At 44.7% G+C, this 26825-nt stretch overlaps 1 protein-coding gene across 2 annotated transcripts in view; it reads right to left on the bottom strand.

The window, feature by feature from the left end:
• Positions 1-1340: 1340 nt before the first annotated feature.
• The window catches only part of GJA5 (gap junction protein alpha 5), a 40032-nt gene continuing 14547 nt past the window's right edge, over positions 1341-26825 (bottom strand). Inside the window, exons 1-2 of one of the 2 annotated variants that reach the window (XM_077842555.1) lie at positions 18626-18765; positions 1341-4467 (exon numbers count right to left, since the gene is read on the bottom strand). In XM_077842555.1, coding sequence (XP_077698681.1) covers positions 3359-4435 — 1077 coding nt within the window. In that variant the 5' untranslated portion in view covers positions 4436-4467; positions 18626-18765 and the 3' untranslated portion in view covers positions 1341-3358. Of the gene's footprint in view, positions 4468-18625; positions 18766-26825 lie in introns of those variants that run through there. The other variant, XM_077842556.1, reaches the window with a different exon arrangement.

Genomic DNA, 26825 nt, shown 5'->3' with positions numbered 1-26825 from the left:
GTCTGCTGTCATAAGAGGTGTTCTATGATCTCCTTGCAAGCACTTTAAAAGAGCTTTCTTGCCCTGATGAACAACACTGATTGGTAGTTAAGATAATACAGAATTCTGCACGTGTTCCCCAGCCTCTGTTTCTTTCTCTAGGAAATAGCACCCATGTGTTGCTCAAGGGCTAGGTGGTCCCTTGACCCTTTGTTTGGAGCAGGAATAATTTCTCCCCTTCCAAAAAGATGTGCTCTCAATTGGAGAGGCCAATGAGAAGCTGCCACTGTCATGGAAATTTCTTGGGTCTCAGTTTCCATGTCTGTAAAATAGGAACACCAAGAACCAGTTGACAGAGTCATCCTTGAGGTCTTCCCTTGTCTAAAACTCCACCCTCTTAAGGCCGGTCAGGTGTTGTCTTCCATGTGGTTTTGTCATACTTTCATTTCCTGGAACCTGTGGTTCTTAGAATGGATAATAAATGAATTCTCATTTAATTCTATTCCAATTGTTTCCTCTGCCTTAATCTGAGTTGATTTGACCTGAGTTAATCTGACCAGGTAGATGTGAATTCCATAAGGGGAAGTTGTGGAATCATCTATAGACATTCCAGGTTTTCAAATACAATGTATTCAACATAATAATGAAAATAATAAAGATAATGATGACAACAATGTCAGTGATTACCATTTAGTGACATTTAATGACATTTAGTGACAGGCACTCTAATGAACTCTTCACAGTTTCTCATTTAACAACCCAACAATGGGCAGCCCCCTTGGCCCAGCGGTTTAGCGCCACCTTCAGCCGGGGGTGTGATCAAGTCCCACGTCAGGCTCCCTGCAGGGAGCCTGCTTCTCCCTCTGCCTGTGTCTCTGCCTCTCTCTCTCTCTCTGTGTCTGTCATGAATAAATAAATAAAATATTAAAAAAAAAAACCAACAACATATATATTCTGAGCCTCAATATACAAATGAGAAAAGCAGGGTTCAGAGATTAAGTAGCTTGCTGGAATCCAGTTGTAAATTAGCAGCTGGGAGTTTTTAACTCTTGCATGCCTAATACCAAAGCTGTTTGCATTACTGATTGAGGGGCCGAGTCTGAGTGCTTCCCTACCCCACAAAGTCTATCATCCTTCTTTCTTTCTTTAAAAAAGATTTTATTTATCTATTCATGAGAGACACAGAGAGAAGCAGACACACAGGCAGAGGGAGAAGCAGGCTCCCCACAGGGAGTCCAATGTGGGACTCGTTCCCGGGGTTCCGGGATCACACCCTGAGACAATAGGCTCAACCGCTGAGCCACCAGGCGCCCCGCCATTTTTTTTCAAGGTCATGGCATGGAAGGGACACAAAAGAGAAATATGTACAGGGCCAAATTTTATTAAGACAAACTACATATATTATTTCCTGTTTCATTCCTGAAAGTCCCCATCACCAAGGACTGATCTCACAGGATTTCTAATCTAAGAACATTCATTTCACAAAACTCATTTCAGAGATGGAAGGAGAGTCTTTGTTTTGTTTTGTTTTGGAGACAGTCTTAATGCCAATGTCAGACAATAGATAAAAAGATGTCCTCTCCAGGGGCCTCTGATGACCAGTCATTCTTCCCTAAATGGCATCTGGGTTAGTCCCATCTACTTCTCTACCCTCATCCTTTTCTCCACCCACCAATAGCAGCCAAACATCAGCAGAGGGGCCTGGAGATGGGCAAGGGGGGCAGAGGCTGAGCCTCCTGAGCTTTCACTCTCCTCTGTCCTCTCCTCTCATCTGTGTAGGCCAATGCCACTGGCAGTAGTGAGGCTCAGCCTCTCCACCAGCTTCTGGAGGTGAGGGCAGGAAGACACAAGTTCATCCAAGGTTTTCTTTCCTTATTTCAAACTCCCTTCACCTTCACCCACTCTATCAGTGTACACACACACACACACACACACACACACATGCATTTAAAAAAGTAATCATCTCCCTTTAAATCTCAGTATCCAATTCTAAGCATCCTTTACTTTCATCCAAAATGGCAACCACCCCATTATGGATGGACTGAACCAAGAAAGCAGGCCAGTCCCTGGGAAGGCAGGGCTTTTCCACAGTCTGCAGTCACCACTGCTTTCCAGCAGTCTCATTAGGAGTACCAGGGAAACATAGGAATCTCTGTGCTCTTAAATGAGGCCCCTGCTAAGAGAGCTGGAGACTCCCTTACTGCTTCCATGCCCCTGCTAAACTCTCCAGGGAGAGAGAGATTTGGGGTCTCCATAGCTGTCATCACACCTCCTCTTGGCACTCTTAAGTTGGCAGTCAAAAAGGGAAATAAATAGGAGGGAAAAACAGTTTTCCAGTATTTTCTCTTTTTTTTTTATTTTTATCTTCACAGCAGAATTATTTTTTTCCCAAAGGGAATCTGAGAAGCACAATGCCCTCTTTGTTTTAATAAGACCTGGGGAAATTCCAATGGCCTTCGTGACTGGTGATCTGGTCAGGATCTGAGAAAGGACGATGGCTTCTTGGGCACTCTGGTCAATAAGGTCTTTCGGGGAGCAGTGGGTGAACAGCTAAGGGAGAAAGGGATGGGATGGTTTCTATCATCAGGTTGAGCTGTAAAAGAGCCTCAGGATGACAGGTGGTGGCAAGGATTCCAGTGGAGCCTGTGTATATAGTCACTCTCTGGGGGAGCTTACACCCCCATGGGCTAGTTGTCACCCTGGCAGAAGTAAAGGCTGCAGCATCACCAAGATGGGACATTTGCCAGAGGTACATACCAAAGCACTTGTAAAGTTGAGGCTGCTGGTCAAGTTCCAAGGATGTCTTTTTAAGTAAGACTGGGTAGAGGGAAGGCAGCCAAGGACAGCCCAAGGCCACCTCACCGTCACTCAGGATTTAACCCATTGAGACAACAGATTCAAGAGCACATCTACTGTAAGGTCCTTGATCGATGCTCTTTATTGGCTGGGAACTTTGGGCTATTACTTGCAAGAAGAAGGGTGATCAGGTCAAGGAAGCTGTAGAAACTTGGAGACCATCTGGTATGTGGTGGCTGGTATGTAGAGAGCCATTCTATCCTTCTGGCTATCCCTCCCAGGCCAGATTTACCACTGTTCCCTTTTCTTCCTCTACCCAGTTGACTAAAGAACCCAAAAGCCTTCTACACACACTGAGTAGAGGATGGGAAGGGACAGCAGCCTGAGAGGGAAGCCATGTTTCTGCCTGCATTCACAGAGCCCTGGTCCTACCTTCTGGAATAAATGAGCAATGCCATTGGGACTTGAAGCCCAAAAGGAACAGAGCAGGTATGAGAATGAGAGATGGGGTCAGTAGGGATACATCTTCCCTCTCTGAGCTTCCTTTGTTCCCACCTGGTCCTGGTTCCCCCACATTGGAGGGTCACACTGATAGATCATCTGACCTGGCCTTGCTGCTGGCCTTGCTGAGACGGCGCTTGTCGCTCTGATAGCCATGGGGAAGGCGGTGACCTGGGGAGGCTCCATTAGGTACCTCAGGCTTCTGGGCATAACGGATATGAATGAAACCCTCCCCAGGAATTGGCTCCTGGCCTTGCACCTGCTCAGTGGCCAGATTGTCTGTGTTCTGCTGGGAAGCCATCTTGTTACTGAAGGGATTGAAGAATTTCCCCCCAGGGCCATTTTCCAGACACTGATTGAAGTCAGGGGGTGGTGTGCAGTTCTGGACTATGCCAGCCGAGGGTCCAGGAAGCTGACACTCAGCCATGCCCTGCCCAGACTTGACAAAGCGCTGTCTGAGCTTCTTCCAGCCCAGGTGGTAGAGTTCAGCCAGGCTGAGGAAGAGGGATAGTGCAGCCACAGCCAGCATGAAGACAATGAAGACATTCTTCTCTGTGGGCCGGGATACATAACAGTTGACGGGGTGGGGGCAGGGACTCCTGCGGCAGACATGCAGTGTGTCCAGGAAGATCCCATAGAGAAGGTACTGGCCCACAATGAAGGCCACCTCCATGGTAGTGCGGATCAGGATACTGCAGACATAGGTGTTGAGCAGAGTGCCCTGGAGGACAATCCTTCCATTCACTTCTTCCCAGCAGGACAGCTCTGCCTTCTCCGCCACTGGGTACTCGTAAGAGCCAGCGCCCCGGGCCTCTTTGGCCCTCTCAGCCTCCCGCAGCTTCCGCTTCTCCTGCATGCGCACCGTGTGCATGGCGTGGCCCATGTACACCAAAGATGGTGTGGACACGAAGATGATCTGCAGCACCCAGTAGCGGATGTGAGAGATGGGGAAGGCTTGGTCGTAGCAGACATTCCCACAGCCAGGCTGCATGGTATCACACTGGAAATCTGCCTGCTCATCCCCCCAGGATGACTCGGCAGCTGTGCCCAGCACCAGCATGCGGAATATGAAAAGGACAGTGAGCCAGACCTTGCCTATCACTGTGGAGTGCTTGTGTACTTCCTCCAGGAACTCGCCCAGGAAGCTCCAGTCACCCATCTTGGCTCAGCAGCAGACGGCCCCCGGGACTTCTGTAAAGGGGACAGAGAGAAAGAGAGAAGAGGAGAGGGATGCTTCTGCAAAATCTGGAGGTCCAATCATGCTCTAGGATTCCACTGATCCATTCTTTAAGAAAGTGCAGCTCATGAGTCAAATTCACCTAAAAAGCTCTCTTTTTTTTCAAACCAGCAAAGGTAAAAGGAAATATATTAGAAATTGTCATGTTAGCAAGATTAGAGTGTGATTCCCACACTTGAATGGATCTAGAAATCAACTGAAGAGCATGTTAGTGTGGGTTCTATGCTGCTACCTCCAGAGAGTCTACTTTGGGAGATCTGGGGATGCCCCTGGAACCAGGATCTGCCCCAAGCTGCTGAGGTTACTGTGAGGCAGGCGGTACAAAGACCAAGTCTGGAGAAACACTGGTAAGGTGGGAAGCACATAGGACTGCTCGCTGCCCTCATGAGTCTGGCTGTGTGTCTCACTGAGTCTGCATCCTTGCCTGTAAAAGGGGGATGGGAAACAGCTGCATCAGAGTTTTGAGGGTAAAATGAGATGCGGTACATGGGTACTGAATCATAACTCAAATATTCATTCCTATGTTTGAATGGCTGAGGTGAAAAAGAATTATTTTGGTCCAGAAGGCAGAACTAGGTGAAGAGGAGGAAGTGAGGGTAGAGTTAGCAAGTTTGGCCTCTCAGAAGGCATCTTCTAACCTTCAGAACCATCCTGAGCTATATTGGGAGGTGGCGAACAAAACCGTGTTGGGTCACACCAGCTCTGGGTGCTGCAGACGAGTGCTCAGATTTCTCCAGCTGGCAGGCAGCTGGCAATGCCCATCTCCAACATCGCAGTGCAATGCAGCCATTCCTGGTGTATGACTTGCCTTGTCCTTCTGCAGAAGATCCCCGCGCACAGACCTGCTCATCCAGAATAAATGCCCCAGACCATTATGTCCCATACAGAACCTTCTGTCAGCAGGCTGTTTCCTGCTTCTTTAGCCTCATTTCCTGTCTGTCCTCATTAGTTCCTTTTTTTCCCCCCACCATGCCACATCCTGGAAGATTCCCAGGTGCCCTCTTCGAAGCCCTCCTACATGCCCTCTTACCCCTCAGAATTTAACCCTTATGGCTCCCTCCAGTGCTCCCTGCTCCTTCAAGCTGAGCCTGTCAGCTTGTCCCTGTGGTGCCCTAGGGACCCTCAGTTCCCTCCTAGCACTTGCCTTCTTGTTTTGTGGCCCCCTGTCCATCTGTGTTCTTCCAGTAGGGGCTCCTTGAGAACAGAGATTGCCTTTTCCTGTTTCATCATCATCACCTGGCCCAGAGCCTGACCTGTGGAGTGGGTGCTTAGTAAATCTTAGTTGAGTGAATGAAGGGTGGCACACTCTGGTGTGACAAATCAGTTCCCTAATCCTTGCCTGCATCCCATCAGCAAGGTGAAAAGGCCAGATTTCACTTTCTACACTGCGGTTAGATCTGGTCAAGTATGGCAGGAGTTTGACGTAAAGGGAGTACTCTAGAAACTATTTTTCCATTCCTGGATAAATGGAAGGTTCCTCACTGGAGGTCCCCTCCCACACACACCCCACCACCCCCACTACTTCCTGCCTATGGACAGAGCTATGTGAGCCAAGATGTCTCAGGCTGTTCTCAGAAATGCCAACCAATGCCAATGTCCTGAGGCCTCTGAATCAACTCTTGAATCTCCTACCTCCAGAATTCTTACTTAATGAGCAATAAGTGTCCTTATGGCTTAAGCCTCTAACCAATCCTAACCAACGGAATGACAGAAAGAAAGAAAGAAGAAAGAAAGAAAGAAAGAAAGAAAGAAAGAAAGAAAGAAAGAAAGAAAGAAAGAAAGAAAAGACCTGAACATAAATATTTCCCTCTTGCAATCATAAAACCTCAGAATCTAATGGGACCTTAGATATTATCAAGTTCAAGCTTTGGCCTTTACATCTTTGCTGCCAATGTGCCCCTGAATCCTATCTGAACATTTTTTAGGCAAATGAGGAAGGACAGGGTAGGGTGCCATATTTCTCCGTGCTGGCATCCTTGATTCCTGAGTTGATACCTTGACAGAGACCAGCCTCCTGGTGCTATCTTTTCCCTGCCCCAGCTTCCCAACCCTGAGAGTCCACACATGAGTGGAAAGGGATTTATCTCTGTTATCCTCCATATCAAAGACCCAACAGGTGGTGAGGCCTTTCCTCTGGTTTGTGATCAGACATCTGCCCTTTCCCTTAAGTGGTGAAGGGTCCCCCTCCCTTCTGCCAAAATGTGGAAAATTGTGGTGTTTGCTCAAAGGGAAAATGGCTGATTAGATAAGAGTTCGAACCATCTGTCATCTCTTCTAGGCACGTGCATAGTGTTCAGCATCTTCAGGGTCATCCACACAGAGACCAGGATGTGCTGAGTGTCTGAGAGAGGGGAGGGGAAGAAGAGGAGGGAGAGAAGGGAAGCAGAGGGAGAGAAGGGAAGAGCAGGAGCAAAAAGAAGGAAAAGCAGAAGCTGGGAATGGAAAAAGAAAGACCAGGTAGTGGTTAGGAGAAGATAGTTTGGGGGTAGCTAAGGGGAGTTCAAATCCCTGGTAATATCTCTGAGCTTGGAGAAGTTACTGGATCTGTATCTCAGTTTCCCTAACTGCAAAGTAAGGATACTCTTATTTAGCTCATCAAGTGTTACGAGGTGATGTATAAAAAGCACTTGGCACAGTGCTCAGGATGTAAGAACTAAAGAATAAAAGGCAGGCTTTACTAGCAAAGAAAGTGTTTGGGGAGGACAAGAATGGAGGAGGAAGAAAGAAAGAGTAGAGAGAAGTGCATTACAAGGAAGAGAGAAACACGGGGAAGACCAGAAGGGAGAAAGTGAAAGGGAAACATAAATGGAAGTAAAAAAGAAACAAAAAGGAAAAAAGAGAAACAAATGTCATATTCTTCCAAAATTTGGGGCAAGTTTTCCAATCCCTGCAGTCTTTTCCCTTGATCTTCTGGCTCTGCCACTCATTCCTTGCAAGTCCCCTGGGAGGTCTAAAAATAGGGCCAGGCAAAGAATGTGACACTCTGGTCTAGTCTGCCAAGAGGCTTGATTGCTGACCCCCTCACTTGTGGTGCAAGAAATCCCACCTGGAAGAAAGGTACCAGAAAGGAACCCTGTGGAAGAGGAGAAAGACGGTTATATCAGATAGGCTGCCTCATGGGGAGGGAACAAGAGACTAGCTGACAGGGTTGGGGGGTAGACCCCCCCAACCGTGTGCCCTGGTGGCAGGAAATAGTGTGCAGGACCTCCCATTTGTGACCTCCTGGTTGACCCAGGTGAGGTCAGAGAAACTTAACATTGCTACCATGTACCAGCTGCTCAGTTTATAATATGAAAGTCAGTTTCCCGGCTACACTGCATCTCTTTGAGGCCCCTACAACCTCAGCCAAAGAAATATGTAGATTAAATACCCATTGAGTTTACTGGGTGTAGAGCGTATAAAATGCTTTGTAGATTATTATCTGTTTCTTGGCAGGAAGTGTGTTAGGAGGGGCAAAGGAAGCTGCCCATGCCATGAATAAATTCTATTAAATACAATGGTCATAATATACCTCACTGCTTTAGCTGTGATCTTCACTGGCTTCCTACTGCTTATAAAGTTCAGACTCTTTAACTTGTACTTGAGATCCTCCACAACACAGCTTCATCCTATCTTATTCCTTCTCCACTCACATACCCCACACTTAGGCTGCATGACTCCCCATACATGTGTACATGGCCCACACCATCTCACTTTTTTGTCTTAGCTCCTCATTCTCCCTCTGTCTATAGAGTCCTTCTTCTCTTTCATTCATCCATTTAATAGGAGTGGTTACCAGGTGTCATATAAGGCACTGAAGACACAGCAGTTAAAAAGACAAAGAGTCCCTGACTTTACTGAACTAAACTGCCTTTAAATCCCTTAATGGAGGGGAGAGATCAAACACATTGCAGAAAAGCATCATGTGTGTTAACATTAAGGAAGTATATAGGGTGCTATGGGAACACATGGCAAGAGGTTGACTCTGACTTAGGTTGGGGGGCCTCATTAGGTCAGGGCCCTCTAAGGAGCCCTGGGTAATTGAATTCTACAGCGCTTTGCAACTGATACAAGTTCTGAAACTCCAAGGCAAAAGAGATGGTCCCTAGAACCCATATGAGAATATCCCTACTCTGTAGTTTCTTCACTCCAAAATCTCCAGCATCTACTGTCAATGTGTCATATCCTGGGACAAAACAAACACTTGGGAGAGTCACCAGGGAACTCATTTGGTAATAGTGACATGGTGCTTAGACAAGAGGGAAAGGTCCAAAGGAAGACTTTTGTGTATAATGAGCATGGATCATTTTATTCCCTTACTTTGTGTATTATATGACTACAAATAAAATTCAGGTACCTATCTTCCCAATCTAGTGTTAGCATCGTTGCCTCCCTACACAGACAAAGTTTTCAATGAAAACCACCTTAGAGGTTAACATAAACTCATAGCTAGGACCTCCTCCTCTGACCCCCCAGATCTAGGTAGAAATGGAGAAGTCTTTTCTCAAATTGATCTCAACCCATTTTGGTCTCCTAAATTATAAAGACTCCAAATTACCATTCAGGATGTAGGATACATTCTCACTTATACGTGGCCTTACACCAATTTTCCAAAATTTTCTTTCTATCAGCCAATCCACAAGTACTTTATTGAGTCCCTGCTATGTACCTACCACTGTTCTGGGTACTGAAAATAATACCTAAGAGGTATCAGACCTGGCACATATTAAGCATTATTCAATGATATCTATGAAATTAACAAAATCAGGCATGATTCCTGCCCTCAAGCATTTAACAGCTTTTCCCTTCAAATAAGTAATTGACTTCTTAAAGTCAAAAGCCCTGTATTCTTCTTTGTATTTTTATTGCATTAGGTTCTCACATTAGGTACATAATAAATGCTCTGTTAATGACTGAAAAAAATGTTTGATCTAGCAGTAAGATTGCAAAGTGATCCTAGGGAGGATCAAATTGTCCTTCTTAAGTCTAGCAAAAAAAAAAAAGAAAGAAAGAAAACCTTACAGGGCATCTGGGTGAATCAGTCAGTTAAGTGTCCAACTCTTGATTTCAGCTCAGGTTGTGATCTCAGGGTTGTGGGATGGAGCCCTGTGTTGGGCTCTGTGCTTGGTGTCAAGCTTGCTTAAGATTCTCTCCCTCTCCCTCTGCCCCTCCCCACCTCTCTCTCTCTCTCTCTCTCCCTATCTAAAAAAAAATAATAAATAAAACTGTATACAGTTCAAGATGTGCTTCTCCTCCCTTCTCTTGTTGACTTCAAGACGACCATATTTGTTTTGTTCGTGACTGAATAGAACATAGAGACACTCAATTTTTATTGTTAAATGGAGGAATCCTCATAACCACTTTGTGGGGTGATGGTTATTGCCTCTGTTTTTGCAGAGGAGACATCTACGAAGGTAAGAGATTTGCTCAAAGAAATGATGATGAATGGAGGTAGAAATTAGACCACTCCAGAGTTTCTGATCAAATCTGATGCACACCAGAAAGTGCCCTCCATCTTTCCTCTGAGGGTGGAGCCCATCAATTCTTATGTCTCCCCACTTCAGAACTTCAAGAACTCCTTTGTCCCCTAGGGAAGTGCGTTATTTGAGACATGACTGCCATTTAATGATAAGACCTGGCGGTCAGCTTTTAAGCAATGAAGCAAATATTTATGATGCTCCCTTGATATGACCATCACTGGGTGGGAGCGCTGAGGGGGTTATGGGAAAGTACAATTCAGTTCACCTTCACAAACATTTACTGAGTGTCCACTTATTTGCTAGAAGTTAGGGACCCAAAGATCAGTAACACTCTATGTTGAAGGAATTCAGTGTCCAGTGAGGGATATAAACACAACCAAACTTGCAAATATATTGGGCTTTCCTGAAGAGGCAACCCCTGAGTAGGAGTTAGGTAGAGGTAAAGTTTGTAGAGGTGAGGAGTAGAGGGAGGTGCAGGAGAGATGGGGGCATTCCAGAAAAAGGCAACCACATAAATAAATCCACCAAGTGAATGAAAACCAGCATGGTTTTAGAGGACAATGAGCAAAACAGGGAAGTAGTCTGCAGAATAGGATGGAGGGCTTTGGAGGTCATGCCTAGGAATTTAGAGTATTTCTCAACCCCTACGATAGACCATGTTCAGTACATGACTTGTTCCTGTGGGCAGACCCTTATGGTACACAGCCCTCAAATGGGGTGGGGACATAAGGCACGTCCCAGTCAATAATCACCCTGCTGGTGGCAGCCCTTTAGTAGTAGCTGCAGCCTACACTAGGTAGGCTGACAGGTGCCACCCAGTACACTCCTAAAACAGCACCCTGTCTCTCCGGCTCAAGAAAGCATATTGCAAGTGAGCAGGGAGCTACCAGAGGGATGCCTTGAAAATTCTCTTCCTTTTATTCTATCCTCTGGAGCCACACATAGCACTTTTTCTAATTTCTTTGCCTCCCACCCCCACCCCAGGTCAGCAGCTGGGCCTTGGACTGAACTGTAAAACCATTAGGGTTTCAAACACATAATGAGAATTATTTGCTCTACTGACTGTGTATTATCTCTCTAACTCTACCCTAAGCTCCTTGAAGACAAGGCCCATATTTGTTCATCATTGTAGCCTTCCCCTAAGTCCCTGGACCCCCCTTTCCCTCTTAGTGCTTAATACTGTGCCTTGCACCTGGTAGGCTGACTCATGCACTTTTAAAAATCAACAACAGTAAACGAATTACAACATTCAGCTCACTCAAAACATCTAATGTCAGTAGATGGGCTCCCTAGGATGTGACCTTTGGGACCTGAACAATGACTGTGGTGACTAGAACACTGGAGAGACAGAAGTCACTGAGCCTTCCTTCTGCCCGAAACAAAGTCCTCGGCTCAGCCAAGCAGGACTGGGTGTATCTAGAACAGAGACACATCTGCTCACCATGGACTATTTCTTCCCTACCTCCTCCCCACAGATCACTGGGGAGCTCACCCAAGTTTGTCAAAATTAGATTATAAGACCACTCCACAGAGTCTGAGTCTAATTCTGGACAATGACACATGTTCTGTACATTATCTAACAGATCTCTGGTTCTCAATAAAGGTTGTTATTTACAGTAATAATAACAGCACTCTGGGCCCATGTTAGAATTCCACTCCTGACACAATGGAATGTGGTACAGAGCAGGGTTGACTTGCTTCCCAAGTAAGAGAATTCTGTTGTAAAAGGACCCAAAGGGCCTCACTTAAAGGATCCTTGGACAGAATATCACGTGAGTGCAACCCAGTTCAGAAAGTATTTATTGAGCTCCAGTGCTATGCCAGACATCAAAGGTGGCTTTATAAAGTAAAGCACCAAATATAACATCATCTCAGAATTCCTTTGTAACTTATTCATTAATATACATCTTTCTGATTTTCCCTCCCCCCAATAGTTTCTCACTAAAATGGGGAGAAATAGGGAAGATTGCAGAAGAAAGAGGTCTTCATCTTCAGCTACTTCAGCAATTTTGATTATCCTTGGAGATTCTCAGCTCCATTTCCCAGTTTATCTTAAGTTACATAACAAGAAACAAATCTCGGTGATAATGATAATAATAAAATTAAACTATTGAGACCTCTTTGTTTGCCAGACATTCTATGAGTTTCTTGATATATTTTTTCTCATTTGATTGTCCCCTTTATACGGGCTCAGAGAGGTTGATTAAGCAACATCACTTGAGGGGGACTTGCTGCTAAGTGGTGGAGTTGGAGACCAAACCCAGCTCTGATCTTGTCTGACAGCAATACCCCTGCCTTAACAACTGTGCTAGATTCTATCTAAATAACCTAAAGTTCCTTTTTTTTTTTAAAAAAAAAACCTTACCAGAGGCTGGCCACTTTGACAGAAGGTGAGTGTTGCAGGTGACTGATGGAGTTGATTTGTAAGTGCTTGGGGGGTAATTCTCACATTTAGAATTTCTACTCTTTTCCTGACTGAGGTTTGGGGTAGCCTCAGGGGAAACAACTAGGTAGGTGATACAGCTACAGCTAGTGAGCTAGGCCTTATGGTCAACTTTCTCAGAAGTCCAGTGGGGGCTTGTACCCCGGAACCTTGATCACTGAAGAGGAGAGAGGGAGACTGAGATGAGAGGAGACAGATGGAGAAGATGAAGTGTCACTTTTGTTTTCCTTTGACTCCAGCCAATGGCAGATAATTAACCTCTCCCAATTACATTATTTTATTCTAGCAAGGACAGAGTGGTTCACTCAGAAACACCCAGCTAGCAGACAATGGTTTCAAAGCCAAGGAGGTGAAAGGGAGCAAAGTGGGGAAGGAGAATTATGCTGGGATAAGTAATTTTCTTGTTAAATTGTTAGGAGAAGAAATACTTAACTGGACATGAGTAGGAGGTGGTGGCAAATGGAAATATTCGATTTTAATGAAATATTGAGAGGTTCTTATTAATTACTCCTAAGAGGTTGATTAAAACCTATGCAGTTATTAATGAAAATTATATTTATGAGACACTTAGGTTTCCTTATTATTATTATTCTTTATTATTTCCACCTTCCTGTCATAGATTCATAGTATGGTGGAGCTGAAAGGAATCTAGACATTAATCAAAATCAATCCTTTATTTTAATACAAGCTGAAGACCAGGGTCCAGGGAACTTAAGTAATAGTGATAACAGATAGCACTAAATTGAGTGTTTTCCATGTGTGACACATTTACAACTATACTTTTAACCTTTATATTAACTCTGCTAGGAAAGTAGTTAGTATCCCATTTCACAGCTGAGAAAACTGAGGCTTGAAGGTCAAGTAACTTGTAGAAAGTCACACAAGTGGCAAATGCTGCATAAGTGTCTTGCAGTTGGTGTGCCTGACTCCAAAGCCTACCTTCCTGCTGTGTCTCTAAAAGGGGAAGAAAATCAAAGAGGCCCTGGCATGGACAGCTGGTGACAAACCTGTGACCTGAATTCTGCTTGGTCTCTTAGCTCCCCAGGCAGGGCTTTTCCCACTCTCCCTTAAGAGGCCCAGGGTTTTCCTTTTAGCCCCTGGCTTATTGGCTAGCCATCCCTTGCATATGCTGTTCCTAGAATTAATGATTCCATCGAAGCCCTCAGCCCACAGTGGTCAGGATTCCCAGACTCTTCAGCATCTGCCACCATTTGGCCAGAATTCACATATAGAAAGTTATTTCCTTTTTTAGCCACTAAGTGCTCTTGGCTGCGGCAGTGTCTACTGCCGGGTTTTTGGCGGGCCAAACAACAGGCTCTGGTGTTCCATTGATGTCAAATTGTAACAAGAACAACTGAAACAAAAATCAGAGGTGGGCCCCCTGTTTCCTAGGGAATAGTGGGATTCAAACCCTGCTTCCATGCTCCAGTTGTGCGTCCTTAGGCAAGTCACTTAGCCTCATAGTTTCCTCCTCATCTGAAAAAAGGGAATGTTTATTCATGGGGATTAAACAATATGTGGACGTATGGAAGCGCCCAGAACAGTATCCGACACATAGTAGACACTCAATATGTTAGTTCCTTATTTTCTAATGTTTCCAGTAAAGACTCCTCTCAAGTATGATCCAACTAGCCAACCTGATGCAGAATTTGGCAGTGCAGCAGGCTGGTTAGGGTGACACAACAAGGATGCTCACCAGACACTGGGTGGGGGAAGGTGACTGTCAGAGGTGAGGCAAACACGGGAGGTGGGGAGGATATTAATTTCACTGTGCATTTGTTATTTCACTAGGCATTCAGACCCTGGGGGACAAGAGTGGAGAAGAAGGGAGGTACAAGTCTCCACTCAAATCAGGCCCCTCTTATTCTTGTCATTGGTCCAGAGTGGTTCCAGACTTTTCTAAGTCAAGTCTTTGGGCCTGGAGATAGACTGCATACAAGTCCATACTATAAAATGTGTGCTTCGTGTAACTCCTGCCTTCTGAAATGCTGCAGCACTTTTGAATCTGATCACCACGCAGTCCAAAGGCACATCCGGAAAGTAGGTGTGAAGCTGGTTCAGTTCCTCTTGGTAGAGAAACTGGTCACTTGCGGAGAAGGGCCATCCCAACCGCTAACCACACCTGGCCTCTCCTGAAGTTCTGAATCATGAAGATGCCAGGATGGATTTTCCAGATTTTCTGGAAGTGGGACACCAGGGCGGCTCAGTGGTTGAGTGTCTCTCTTTGGTTCAGGGCATGATCCCAGACTCTGGTATTGAATCCCGCATGAGGCTCCCTGCATGGAGCCTGCTTCTCCCTCTGCCTGTGTCTCTGCCTCTCTCTCTCTCTGTCTCTCATGAATAAATAAAATCTTAAAAAAAGAAAAAGATTTTCTGGAAGTTATCTGTGAACAAGAGCCTTGAAAGAGGGGCTCTTTCGAGTCCCAGCTGTTTCTCTGTGACTCTAGATGAGACATTCCCCTCCATGAGCCTCAGTTTGCTCACACGTAAAAGAAAGCAGTCAAGCTGGATGGTTGCTAGCTCTAAGTGGCCCTTTTAGCTCTAAGTTAGAACATCTAGGGGGTTTGTGACTTGGCCAATTGTGATAATATGGCAAGTTAGTGGCAAAGCCAAAAGACAAAGCTATATTTTCTGACCCCACCTCCAGCTTAAAGATCAACAAAAGTAGTCCCAGAAAACAAAATCTGTGGTCATAAAAACCAAGCAGTACATTCTTAGAATTACATGTCATGGTGAGCCTTCACTGTGGGAAAGTTTTTACATCAAATGAGAAATGGGCTGAGGACTGAGAACCAGGCAACCTGAATTCTACCCTATTGTTCTATTGTTCATTGAGCACTTAATATATTATAGCCATTTTATTTTTTTTTGAATCTTCTATTTATTTATTTGAGAGAGAAAGGGAGAATGAGAGAAAACACAAACAGGGAGAAGGAAAGGGAGAAGCAGGCTCCCCACCCAGCAGGCAGCCCAACTCCGGGCTCGATCTCAAAATGCTGAGATCATGACCTGAGCCAAAGGCAGCCACTTAACCAACTGAGCCACCCAGGTGCCCCTATAGCCATTTTCTTTCTTTCTTTCTTTTTTTTTTTTTTTTTTTTTTAGATTTTATTTATTTATTCATGAGAGACACAGAGCTTATGTCTGTGTCTGTTATGACTCCATGCAGGGACCCCGATGTGGGACTTGATCCCGAGTCTCCAGGATCATGCCCTGGGCCGAAGGAAGCACTAAACCACTGAGCCACCCAGGGATCCCTTCTATAGCCATTTTAAATACAGGTTTCCTCACTATCCAAAAAAGTAGAGTGTTCTATGAAGCCATTTGTAAGCTGAAATGGCATAAAACGAAGAAGCAATGACCATTTCATAAAAGTGAAATTTCCACCAGTGAAAGCAGGTACTGTAACATAGGTCTTTCGTAAAACCGAGGTGGGATAAAGCAAATGTTGGTTAGTGGGGAAACCTTCGTTTTATTTTACATTATTTTATTTAATCTTTATAAAATCTTACAAGAAAGGCATTTATTAATCTCTTTGGCAGATAAGAAACTGAGGCTCAGAGATATTAAATAATTTGCTCCAGGTCACACAGCTGAAATTCTAACCCAAATGTGACTCCAGATGCCCAGGCTCTTCCTTCTGCCCAATTCCTGAATTAGATAAACTCTAAGATCCCTCTGTGCTATTTTAATACCTCTGATTCTGAGACCTCCTGAGTGCCTTTCTTTATGAAGGTGACTGATTTTTTCTTGCCCAGGGTTTGCTAACATCCAGAAACAACTGAATCACAAAGTGGCATCAAGCTATCATTCTTCAAGAACCCGCAGCTTCTGACTATAGAAAGGGAGTCAGCAGGGAGATTTGAAGCTTCCTGGAAAAATGGGCATCTCTCACCTTTGGAGCCCCCAGGAGGCCGGGCTGCACTGTGGTAACCCTGCCGGCCGCCAGAGCCCAGAACCCTCCACCACACTCACCCCCCAACAGCCAGCAGAGACGATGAGGAGCAGGTGAGCAAGTAAATGTTGCTGCCAGGAAACAAGGTGGTAGAGATACTTAAATGGAAGAAACAGGGAGGCCTAGGGAGAAACGGAGGCTCAGAAAACACAGCTGAGGATGGAAGTCAGAGGGGCCTGGGTGTGAGTGAGCAGAACAGGATGTTCTCCCAACCAAACTGACCTGACTCACTGCGTCATCCCTCGTGCGTCACTTTTCTTTTCTAGACTTTGTTTTTACTGTTAGTCAAAGAAATGGACAGGCGATCTAATGGGCCTCTTCCAGTCCTAATGGCCTAAGCCTTTTGGCAAGGATTAGAGCGCGGATAGGAGTCAGGCAGCTAGGAGACAAGAACAACAACCACTTTCAAGAGCCCAGCAAGAACATCCATGGGGTTCTAGGCCTGTGGCAAAGCAGGACAACACAATTGTGTCACTGCTGTGGCTCGATGAACTTTATGTACCTGGGTGAAGGGATGGCCAGAGGGTACCAGTTTGGAAGCCAGGGAACACACCTCCAGTTCTTCTCTGTTACGCACACCGTGATCAGGAGACTGCTCTTTGGCAGTGCTGAGTAAGGAAAATATGTGGAGGGACGCCAGGGAAGCAGGCTCCAAACAGCCCTGCTGCCTTGGGGAACCTGCTGGAAGGTGGAAAGTTCAGAGCTGTCCCTAGGGAGCAATGAATCAGGTTCTCGAGCTGAGCCGGAACTCTGGAGGCCTTGGGCGGAAAAGATGAAGGCCCACTGATATGAAAGTCAGGCTGGGGTGCCTATAAATACCAGCTGGTGTCCCCAGTGGTGAGCCATGCCACCTGGCAAACGAGGATACTACACCTCCACATACTGGTTTTGTCTCCTCTCCAGTTTTGCTAGATTTCACCTGGGTCTCCTGACTCCCTGTCCAGTGCTCTTCACTCTGTCCTTCCTTGTCTCTGGCCAGTCAGACCCAGTGTGCCAGAGCCCTGTGAGATGCTGAGGAGGAAACACCAGGAATCCCTCCACATGATGGCATACTGGGAGGGGGGATCAAGTTAAAAGTGAACAAGAGCACAGTAAAGATGTGAAATCTTTGTGTTGAGCTTCCCTTTTTCATGGTTTTTCATGGTATATTTGAGCCTAAGGAATCATAACCTTGTACGATGTTACTGCTGAACAGAACTGGAGGGATCTTTCCACTTCAAACCCCTCATTTTCTTTTTCTTCTTTCTTTCTTTCTTTCTTTCTTTCTTTCTTTCTTTCTTTCTTTCTTTTTTTTTCTTTTTCTTCTTTTTCTTTCTTTTAAAGTAGACTGTACGCTGGAGTAAACTCACAACCCTGATATCAAGACCTGAGCCGAGATCAAGAGCGGCATGCTCAACCAACTGAGCCACCGGGGTCACCTGCAAACCCCTCATTTTCTAGATGAGGAAACTGAGGCCCAGAAAGGGGAAGTGTCTGGCCCAAGGACACACAGCCACTCACGGCACCATAACCCAGGTATCTCAACCCCCAATCTGGGTTCTTTCGCCACTGGCTCACAAGAAAGGTCAGGTTGCTAACAGAAACTTTTGTGCCCTGCAGCCATCTACCTCACCCTGTACCCAGGAGGAAAGGCGACCATCAGTGGGCATCTCTCTCCACTTCCACTCTGGGTCTTCACTAGCCTCCTTTCCCCGACAGCAAGAGTGCGTGGCGGCCAGATTGCTCAGAGTACACAGCGGGGACATGATACTCTGCAGGAAACTAAGCAGGGAATATTTTTAAACCACCCAACATGCCTTAGGGGGGAAAAAATCAAAACACTCCCGTAGATGCTGCAGAAAGCATTTCAAAAAAGATTCCAAGCCTAGAGGAAGCACAGTAAAACACTGATGGTTTTTGTTTTTAAAGGGCCAATTCCATCTTAACCAAACTTCTTGGAAATGGACCGCTGAGCTGCTTGGAAGATGCCCCTGGAGGGCAGCAACTCGCCAGAGGTAGACCCACTCCAAGGGCCCTCCACTCATATTTCTACAGCTCCTTATAAATCAAGTGAGTAATTTCTCTGCTGCTTCACAACCATCCTCCTCAATATATCCCAACCTCACTCTCCCAGTGACTAGTAGTGATAGAGAGAATAAGCCCCCAGGTACAGAGAAGGAGCTTTGTTGTTCTCCAGCCTGCAACTCCAGGCTCTCTCTTCTGGCTCCTTCCCATCAACTGGTAGTTTCATCTCTTAAAAGCAAATCTATCCTTACCTTTTCCTTGGTCCTCCTCTCTGGAATTTCCACAGGCTTCCCAGCCGCCTCCTCCACTGCCCACTCTTCTCAGCTCTCAGCCTGTCAGTTACTCTCTCACCCCCTTTTGACTCTGTGTCTGTCGCCCTCCCTCCTCCCACTCTTCCTACTCTTTCACTCTCCACCCCCTTCCCCCAGGTCCCTCCCTCCCTGCTCTCCCACTTGCTCTTAGAATCTTTGCTCACTTCAAAAGTTTTCTTCCCTTTACTTCCCTGCAGTCTCTTCTCACTGCTCTTTCTGGAGGAGACAAGGAGACAGAGATGTCTTTCCCACCACTCCACCGCCCTCCCTCCACTGTCATTGTCACCACAGTCCTGGCACCCTCCTTCTCCCTGGCGGGTGGGGGGGCACGCCACATTACCTCCCTAGGCTCCACAGAGCCTCTGGCCATCACTGTCTTGGGGCATCAGGGGAAAACTGGCATTACCCAAGAGATCTTTTTTCTCCATCCTTTTCCTGCTGTCAGAGAAAAAAGAATGTTCCTTCATGGAACAGGTCTTTTTGGGACCTCCACCCTCCAGCTAGCATTGGAAACAGTCTCACAACTCACAACTGCCAGCACCCAGAATAGACACTGGGGGTAACCAGAAAGCTCCAAAGGACAGAGAGAGGGCATTCCCACTGACCAGGATCATAAGCCTCTCTCCCCTTTCTCAAAAGGAAAGAGAGCGCCTTCTATGTGCCCAACACTGTGTAGAATACGTATATATATATTCAATTTTTTAAAATTTATTTATTTATGATAGTCACAGAGAGAGAGAGAGAGAGAGAGGCAGAGACACAGGCAGAGGGAGAAGCAGGCTCCATGCACCGGGAGCCCGATGTGGGATTCGATCCCGGGTCTCCAGGATCGCGCCCTGGGCCAAAGGCAGGCGCCAAACCCCTGCGCCATCCAGGGATCCCTATATATTCAATTTTTATTTCACTTAATCATTCCAGTTTCCAATTCTACAAGGTAGACATTCCTACATTTGAGGATATTCAATCATGGTAATCCAGTTGGCAAATGGTAGGGTTGGGATCAGAAGTTTTAGTCAAAGCCAAAATTCACTTCTGTGCTCCTAGAAAAGCATACAGGTTTCTCGGCTGGAATCCAGTGGATGGAAGTAAGCTTATCTCTTATAAGATCATATATCACAGGTAAGCAAATTTAGAAACTGAGAGGCACCTTTCCCCTCAAGCTCGCCTCATTCTCAACTCCTTAAATTAAGCACTTAGATGGACCCAGTGGGAGTGTGACAAATATCTACAACAGAGGTTGCTGTAAGTGGACTGAACAGAGACAAACCAATGACCAGGAGCCCACATGTTATGACAGCAAGAAGAAATCTGCAGAGATCATCTGGAACAGCCATGGAAAGTGAGGCTCAGAGAGTCGAGGCCACTTGTCAGTGTCACGCACAGTAAAGTAGGTGGCAAAGGCAGAACCAGAACCCAGATCCGTTCCTTTGCTCCACATCATCACCATCACAAATAGCACTTTTCACACACATTCCAACATTTGGCAAAAGCTGTTTGTTTCTTTAGTGGGTGATATTTTTCATGGGTGAATAAGCTTAGGGTCGGCAAGAGGGGAAAGAATGTGGGGCCAAATCTCCTCTGTCCAGGGAGGCAGCAGCCCTATTGAAAACAAATTCTGGATTCTGGATCCCTTAGTCACGTTTCTTTTTATTCCTTTGTAGCATCAGAGCAGAGTCTGGGGCTAACTTGTCTGGGTTTGAATCGGCAGATCTCTACCACTTACTAGCTCTGTAATACTGAGCAAGTTAACTTAACCTCTGTGCATCTCAGTTTTATAAACTGAAGATAATAACTACCTCCTAGGGTTGTCATAGGACTAATGAATATGTGTAAAGCACTTAGGACAATGTCTGGTGCATGCTAAATGCCATGATGTGATGTCACTGCACAATCAACACAATACGATAGCAGTCTCTTCCTGCCTGTTCTTACCATGGCTGGGCCAATCTCCTAGGATAGAATTTATCATGTGAAACCATAGAGAGCTCTGATAATACCAGTTTCTTCACCACAACAGAGATTATCCCTACACTATGGCCTTGTCCCTATATCCCAGTCACTCTATGATACCCAGGGGCTCCTGGAAACACATTATTATCTCCACCCAGAAGATTCGCTACTTAAAGAACGCATAACTCTCAGTTGAAAGATAATCTGGCGCAGCGGTTTAGCGCCTGCCTTTGGCCCAGGGCGCGATCCTGGAGACCCAGGATCGAATCCCACGTCGGGCTCCCGGTGCATGGAGCCTGCTTCTCCCTCTGCCTGTGTCTCTGCCTCTCTCTCTCTCTCTGTGTAACTATCATAAATAAATAAAAATTTTTAAAAATTTAAAAAAAAAGAAAGATAATCTGGGAGCAGGGAAGATTCAGTGAAGTATTAATTCCTATATCACTGCTGATAGAAGAAGAGGTGTTGCCTCTTCTGGCTTACATTGGTTTACAAAGAGGTCTTACCCATTAAAAAAAATAAGACCAAAGTCAGAGAGGATCTGGAGAGGAAGTCAAAGAATTGGTCAACAACACCTGTAAGGGAAAGGCTGTAGAAGAGGATGGCAAAATAGGCTTCATTCAACATTTACTATGTGATAGGGTTTATGTGAGGCACTCTTCACCTTCTTCTACTTGGAGATGAAAAAACAGAGGATGACCTTCTAAAGATCATATGAACCATCTGTCAGGGTCTCCTGGATAAGGATTTGCTGGCCACTGTGGAGCAGCCTATGCTAAGTATGAGAGAAGGGCCATTTTTTTGTCCACAAGAAGCTGGCATTCTAGTCAGCTATGTAGACAAAACAATTAATATAAATGGCAGTATTCAATATGTATTTGTGCTCAATGCATGATGATATAAAAAAGTTAGGTGAGGAAAAAATGTTTTGGAAAACAGGTTCATATGGTATGATTTCTTTGTTGTGTTTTAGTGAAGGAGAAAAGGCAAGGCACATTTATTAAAGGCCTTCTATGTACTGAGCATTTTCACCTCACAACACTACAAGGTAGATAGAGCATTACTATTTCTGTATTATAAAAAAGAAAATTCAGAGAAGTTTTGTAAATTGCACAAGATTACTCAGTTAATAAGTGGAAAAAAGGCACTTTCTCACCATGGCTATAGAGGAATTCTCATGAAACCCGCTCTGGTCAGAGCGGAGGGCACAGGGCCCTCCAGGTGGGAGCAACAGGCCTGCAGATGCCACAAGAAGAATGGGCTCCAACGGCAAGAGAAACCTGTATTTGACCATGACGATGAAGGTGGCATAGCTCCATCTGAGATTTCCAGACAGAGGCAAAATCACCTTTGTACAAGACTTTTAAAGGTGGCATTTTGAAACTACTTCTTTTTTGCTTCTCCTTAGAGGCGAGAGGGCAGATGAGGAGACTTTTCAATGTCCCCTCTACCCAATGAATCTCTGACTCCCCAAGTTTCTTTCCTAAGACACTGTAGTCCAGATGTTTAAAGATCCCCCTCCCTTAGAATCTACAACCATAACACATACAAATAAGTTCTGTCAGCATCTAATTATGAGAGTGATGAGTCCCCCATGCCTCACTGGAGGTCATAAAGAGGTAATTGGAGCCATGGTTAGTGGGCTGAGGTCACACTTCTCTGCCGGTAGAGATACAGACACCACAGGCACACGCCGTCCCCTTTAAGACATTTGCTTTCCAGATAGTGGCTAAAATGGGCAAGAACACCCTGTTCCAAGAAGCAAAAGAAACACAGACTTCCTTGCCCCTGGTGCTTTGGTCTATGAATCTACTCTCAATACATCTCAAATTTTAATCCCAAAGAAAAGCTCAAAGTCACATCCATACCTTTTGTTGGGCTTAAGGCAGATGGGATCTTTTGGGATCCCAAACTTAAGAACTCTTTTGTAGTGAGTGTGGGCAAGTGGCCTCTATGGACAGACGTGAGAAGAGGAGAGAAAAGTGGAGGAATCCAGTATCAGCCAAGCCTGACTCTCTCCCACTAAATTCAGGGCATGAAGGCAACAGCTGGATGCAGCCTCACTGGAGTTCTGGAGTCCCTGGACCAGGGATTTCATTTTATGACAAAAATAAGACCTTTGTCTAGGAGATCTTGGGATGGCCTTTGCCCTCTAGATCTGAAAGGAAGTCCTTGAAGGCAAGAAGACTGTGAATTTGATGTTATCTTGGTTATTATATCATTATATGCAACATCTAGAGTTGCAATGAATACCTTGAGCACACTTCTTTTTCCTCTAAAAAATTTTGCATCCTTGGTCTATCCCCACCTACTCACCTCACAAGAACCGAGGAAGACTTGCTTCCCCTTTTTCCCCTTCTCCTTTTGAAAAGTGTTCTCAGTCACACCCAAGGTATGATACTAGGTGGTATATTGGCAACAATAATAAAATACAAGGTCAGGAAACTTTCCACCAAATATGCCATTAACTCAGGTGCCCTCAGACAAATCATGCCAAAATAGAGGCATTTTCTTGCATATAAAATAGAGATGCAAAATCCCATGCCTGTCTTGATAATTTAGACAATAATGTTCAAAACATTTGAACATTTTGAACAATAATGTTCAAAACCTAATTCAACAACAAAGTTTACACCTCCTTCTAAATTAATGTCCAGCTTCAACATTAGCTACTAGGGTCAAATTATTATAGAAGATAAGAGTCATTTAGAAGATTAAGATTATTCCATTTCTTCAAAGTTTCATGTCACATTCAGTCAGCTAAATATTCATGGTAGAATGGATAGGACTTGGGTCAAATAACCTTGTGGGTAAGAGTACTTGGGTTCAGATCTTGGCCCTACCATTCAGCAGCTATATGACCCTCTTTTGCCATGTGGAGAACTATTTGAAACCCTAGAGTTGGTAGGGAGATTATTGTAAGCTGAAGACGTTTGAAATTCATCAGACACAGGAAGAAGCCCTGTTGGAACTTCCTTTATCTGACTAAAAGCAGCAACTTCTGGGAAATGAGGCTGCCATAAATCCCCTCTTTGGAGGGAGTTGCATGGCCATGAAGAAGACAGAGAGACCACTGCACCTGCATAAACAAACATTGTCACAAACTTTCTTATCTCTCATTTGTTCTAAAACCTCATTTGTCTTTCCTAAAGAAACCAATTTGTTCTTCCCATAGAAGCCTTTTCTCCCTCCTCCCTTTTCACTACTAAGTTTAACCTTTAACCTTTTAGTGAGCTAGCTACTTTTGTTAGTTTCCCTATGCATATGAATAAACCTCTTTTTCCCCTGTTATCTATCTTCTGTCACTTTAATTCTCAAGCCTCCAATAACTGAACATAAAGGGTAGAGGAAATTTTTTTCTGCCTGGCAGCCTCATCTGGCTTATTTTTAAAATGAGAATAATATAGTAACTATGAAACTTAGAGGTTGGTTATGGAGGCTGAATGAGATATATATCATGGTTGGAATGTAGTGAGTACTAAATAAATATTCTCTCTCATATATATAACACAGATATATATACATACCCATATAGATATAGATACATACGGGCAGCCCGGGTGGCTCAGTGGTTTAGTGCAGCCTTCAGCCCAGGGCCTGATTCTGGAGACCCAGGATCCAGTCCCACGTCAGGTTCCCTGCAGGGAGCCTGCTTCTCCCTCCCTATGTCTCTGCCTCTCTCTCTCTCTCTCTGTCTCTCATGAATAAATAAATAAAATCTTAAAAAAAAAAGATATAGATATATATATACATACATATAGCATATAATGAATCCTGCATCTGTTCTGAAGATTAAAATTAAATAATAGAGGGGAAACTACTTTGAAAGAAATAATCATTTGATAAATGATTAACAATGGGAACATGGTGTTATCATTATTATAGCTATAACTATTATGCCCATCTTCATTGCCTCCTTTGAACAAGGCCACCAGATCTGGCCACATAGATTGTACACTACAGACATCCAAAGGTGTGATTCAAATGTAACCTTCCCTTTGTACCTGAGAGCACAGAACAACTGCTTTTCCAGGTGACACTACACTTCCCTCACAGCATCTCCCTCCAAAGTCTGAGGAATAGCACCTACCCTATAGAGTCATTCATTTGCTAATCATTAATTCAGTGAAGGTAAGCTGAAGACATGCTATGTGCAAGGACAGGGCATACAAAGGTAAAGGAGACGCAGGTCCCTGCCCTCACCTTGACACTTCCCATGGCTGAGGAGAGAGTCCTGAGCAGCAATAAGTAGAATGCAATGTAGTGAGTGTAAAAGTGGGCATGTGTACAAAATGGTACAAGTGTGTTACATAGCTCCCCTTATTTATGGTTTAGCTTTCTGTGGTTTCAGTTACTTGTGGTCAGCTGTGGTCCAGAAGCAGATGATACCCCTCTGACCTATCATCAGAAGGTCAATAGCAGCCCAACACTATGTCACAGTGCCAACATCATTCACCTCACTCCATCATACAGGCATTTTATCATCTCACATTACCACAAGAAGGGTAAGTACAGTACAATACTATTTTGAGAGAGAAACCACATTCACATATTTTTGTTTCAGTATATTGTTATAATTTCTCTATTTTATTATTAGTTAATCTCTTAGTTGCCTCATTTATAAATTAAACTTTATCACAGTTATGTATGTATAGGAAAAAACATAGTATACATAGGGTTTGGTTCGATCCACAGTTTCAGGCATCCACCACTGGGGGTCTTGGTACTACTATCCCTTGGTAGTAAGGGGGCACTACTATACCAGGTTTCCTTCTTAGTGATAGTAGTAGTGGGGTAGAGGCAGAGTGGTTAACAACAGCAAAAAAATGAGAAAGTCTACTTCTCTTCAAAAATAAAAATTCCCAGAAGCACCATAATAAAAAAAAATTAACATGTCTCTGTAATGGGGCCCACACTGCTAGAGAAAGCCCGTGGGGAATCTTCTTTATTGACAAAAAGGGACCGGACACTCTGTTGAGTGTTCCCCAAATCTTTCTGGCAGGAGGAAGGTTCAAAAATAGCTCTCCTAACACTGGACCCAACCCAACCCCAACTTTGGAGTATGTGGAGGGGGGAGAGGAAAAGGGATGGAGATCTATCACTTAAACCCCATCTCCAGTGAATTTCAAATATAGACTCTTATCTAACATGAAGACTCAGTTCTCAGATGATGGACAAAAATCTGTCAACTTTAGACATAAGGCTTCTCTTTAGATCTACATGTCTCTCTCAAAGAGGCCATAACTCAGAGTCAGAAGACTGAAGATGGACCCTCAACCTTGTCCGTTACTTGCTGTGTAATCTTGGGCAAACCACTGAGCCTCAACATTCTCATCTATAAAATGGTTATAACATTGTCTTCACAAGTTTGTTCTTTGGACATTATACACCATTATTATTATTACATGCCAAGGAATGGAGGTAAGATCTCAAGAGAGAAGCAAAGGCCCAGAAGTCCCTTCCATTCCCATTTGGGGTTTGCATCCCCAGAGCTGCCTGCCCACCAGCCTCTAAGGAGCCTCTGTAACTTGTTACAGAAAGGTAATCTTATCCTGGAGCATTGTGCTACCAAGCTGGTGAGCTCAGCCCTTCCCTGGCTCCAGCATCTTAATTTGTAAAGAAGGAATTCTGAGGCTATCAGAAAGGAAGTCAAATTGTTTTCGGAAAACAATAGCCAAGTAACTACAAGTCATTAGCTTCCTCCCTGGGGCCTGAAATCAAGCATGTCTGGGTAGCTAAAAGGACTGGTAGCACTGTTTACTTAAAGACCTCTGGACAAGGCCCATAAATTAATTCCTGTGCATGACTTTCTGGAATGAGAGGAGGTGAGTCATGGAAATGGGAGAATGTCTGGGAGCGGAGAAGAGATTTCTGTTTCTTCAGAGCACAGCTAAATCCCTAATGCTAGCCTGTCTCTCCTGTTCCTCAGGGTGAGAGGAGAGTTTCATTTCCTTACAGATATGTGCCCTGTGGACATCTGCCTTTCAAGATGACCCTTAATAAGTTTCTTCCTAAAGCAGGAAACAAACAAACAAACAAACAAAAACCAACTCTGTTCCTTGCCTTCCCCCTGAAGGCCTCTGGGAAGCTAGATGCTTCTCAGGCAGGGTGTTCTAGAAATTTCTGTGGACAGGCATTCCCTCAGTGACAGGAGCAGACCAAAGTTATGATCCAGAATCATGACTTCTTAGAG

The sequence above is a fragment of the Canis aureus genome, chromosome 12, assembly GCF_053574225.1.
Source record: "Canis aureus isolate CA01 chromosome 12, VMU_Caureus_v.1.0, whole genome shotgun sequence".
NCBI lineage: Eukaryota > Metazoa > Chordata > Mammalia > Carnivora > Canidae > Canis > Canis aureus.
The sequence above is the reverse complement of the archived record's forward strand: the minus strand, read 5'-3'. Positions and strand labels throughout refer to the sequence as shown.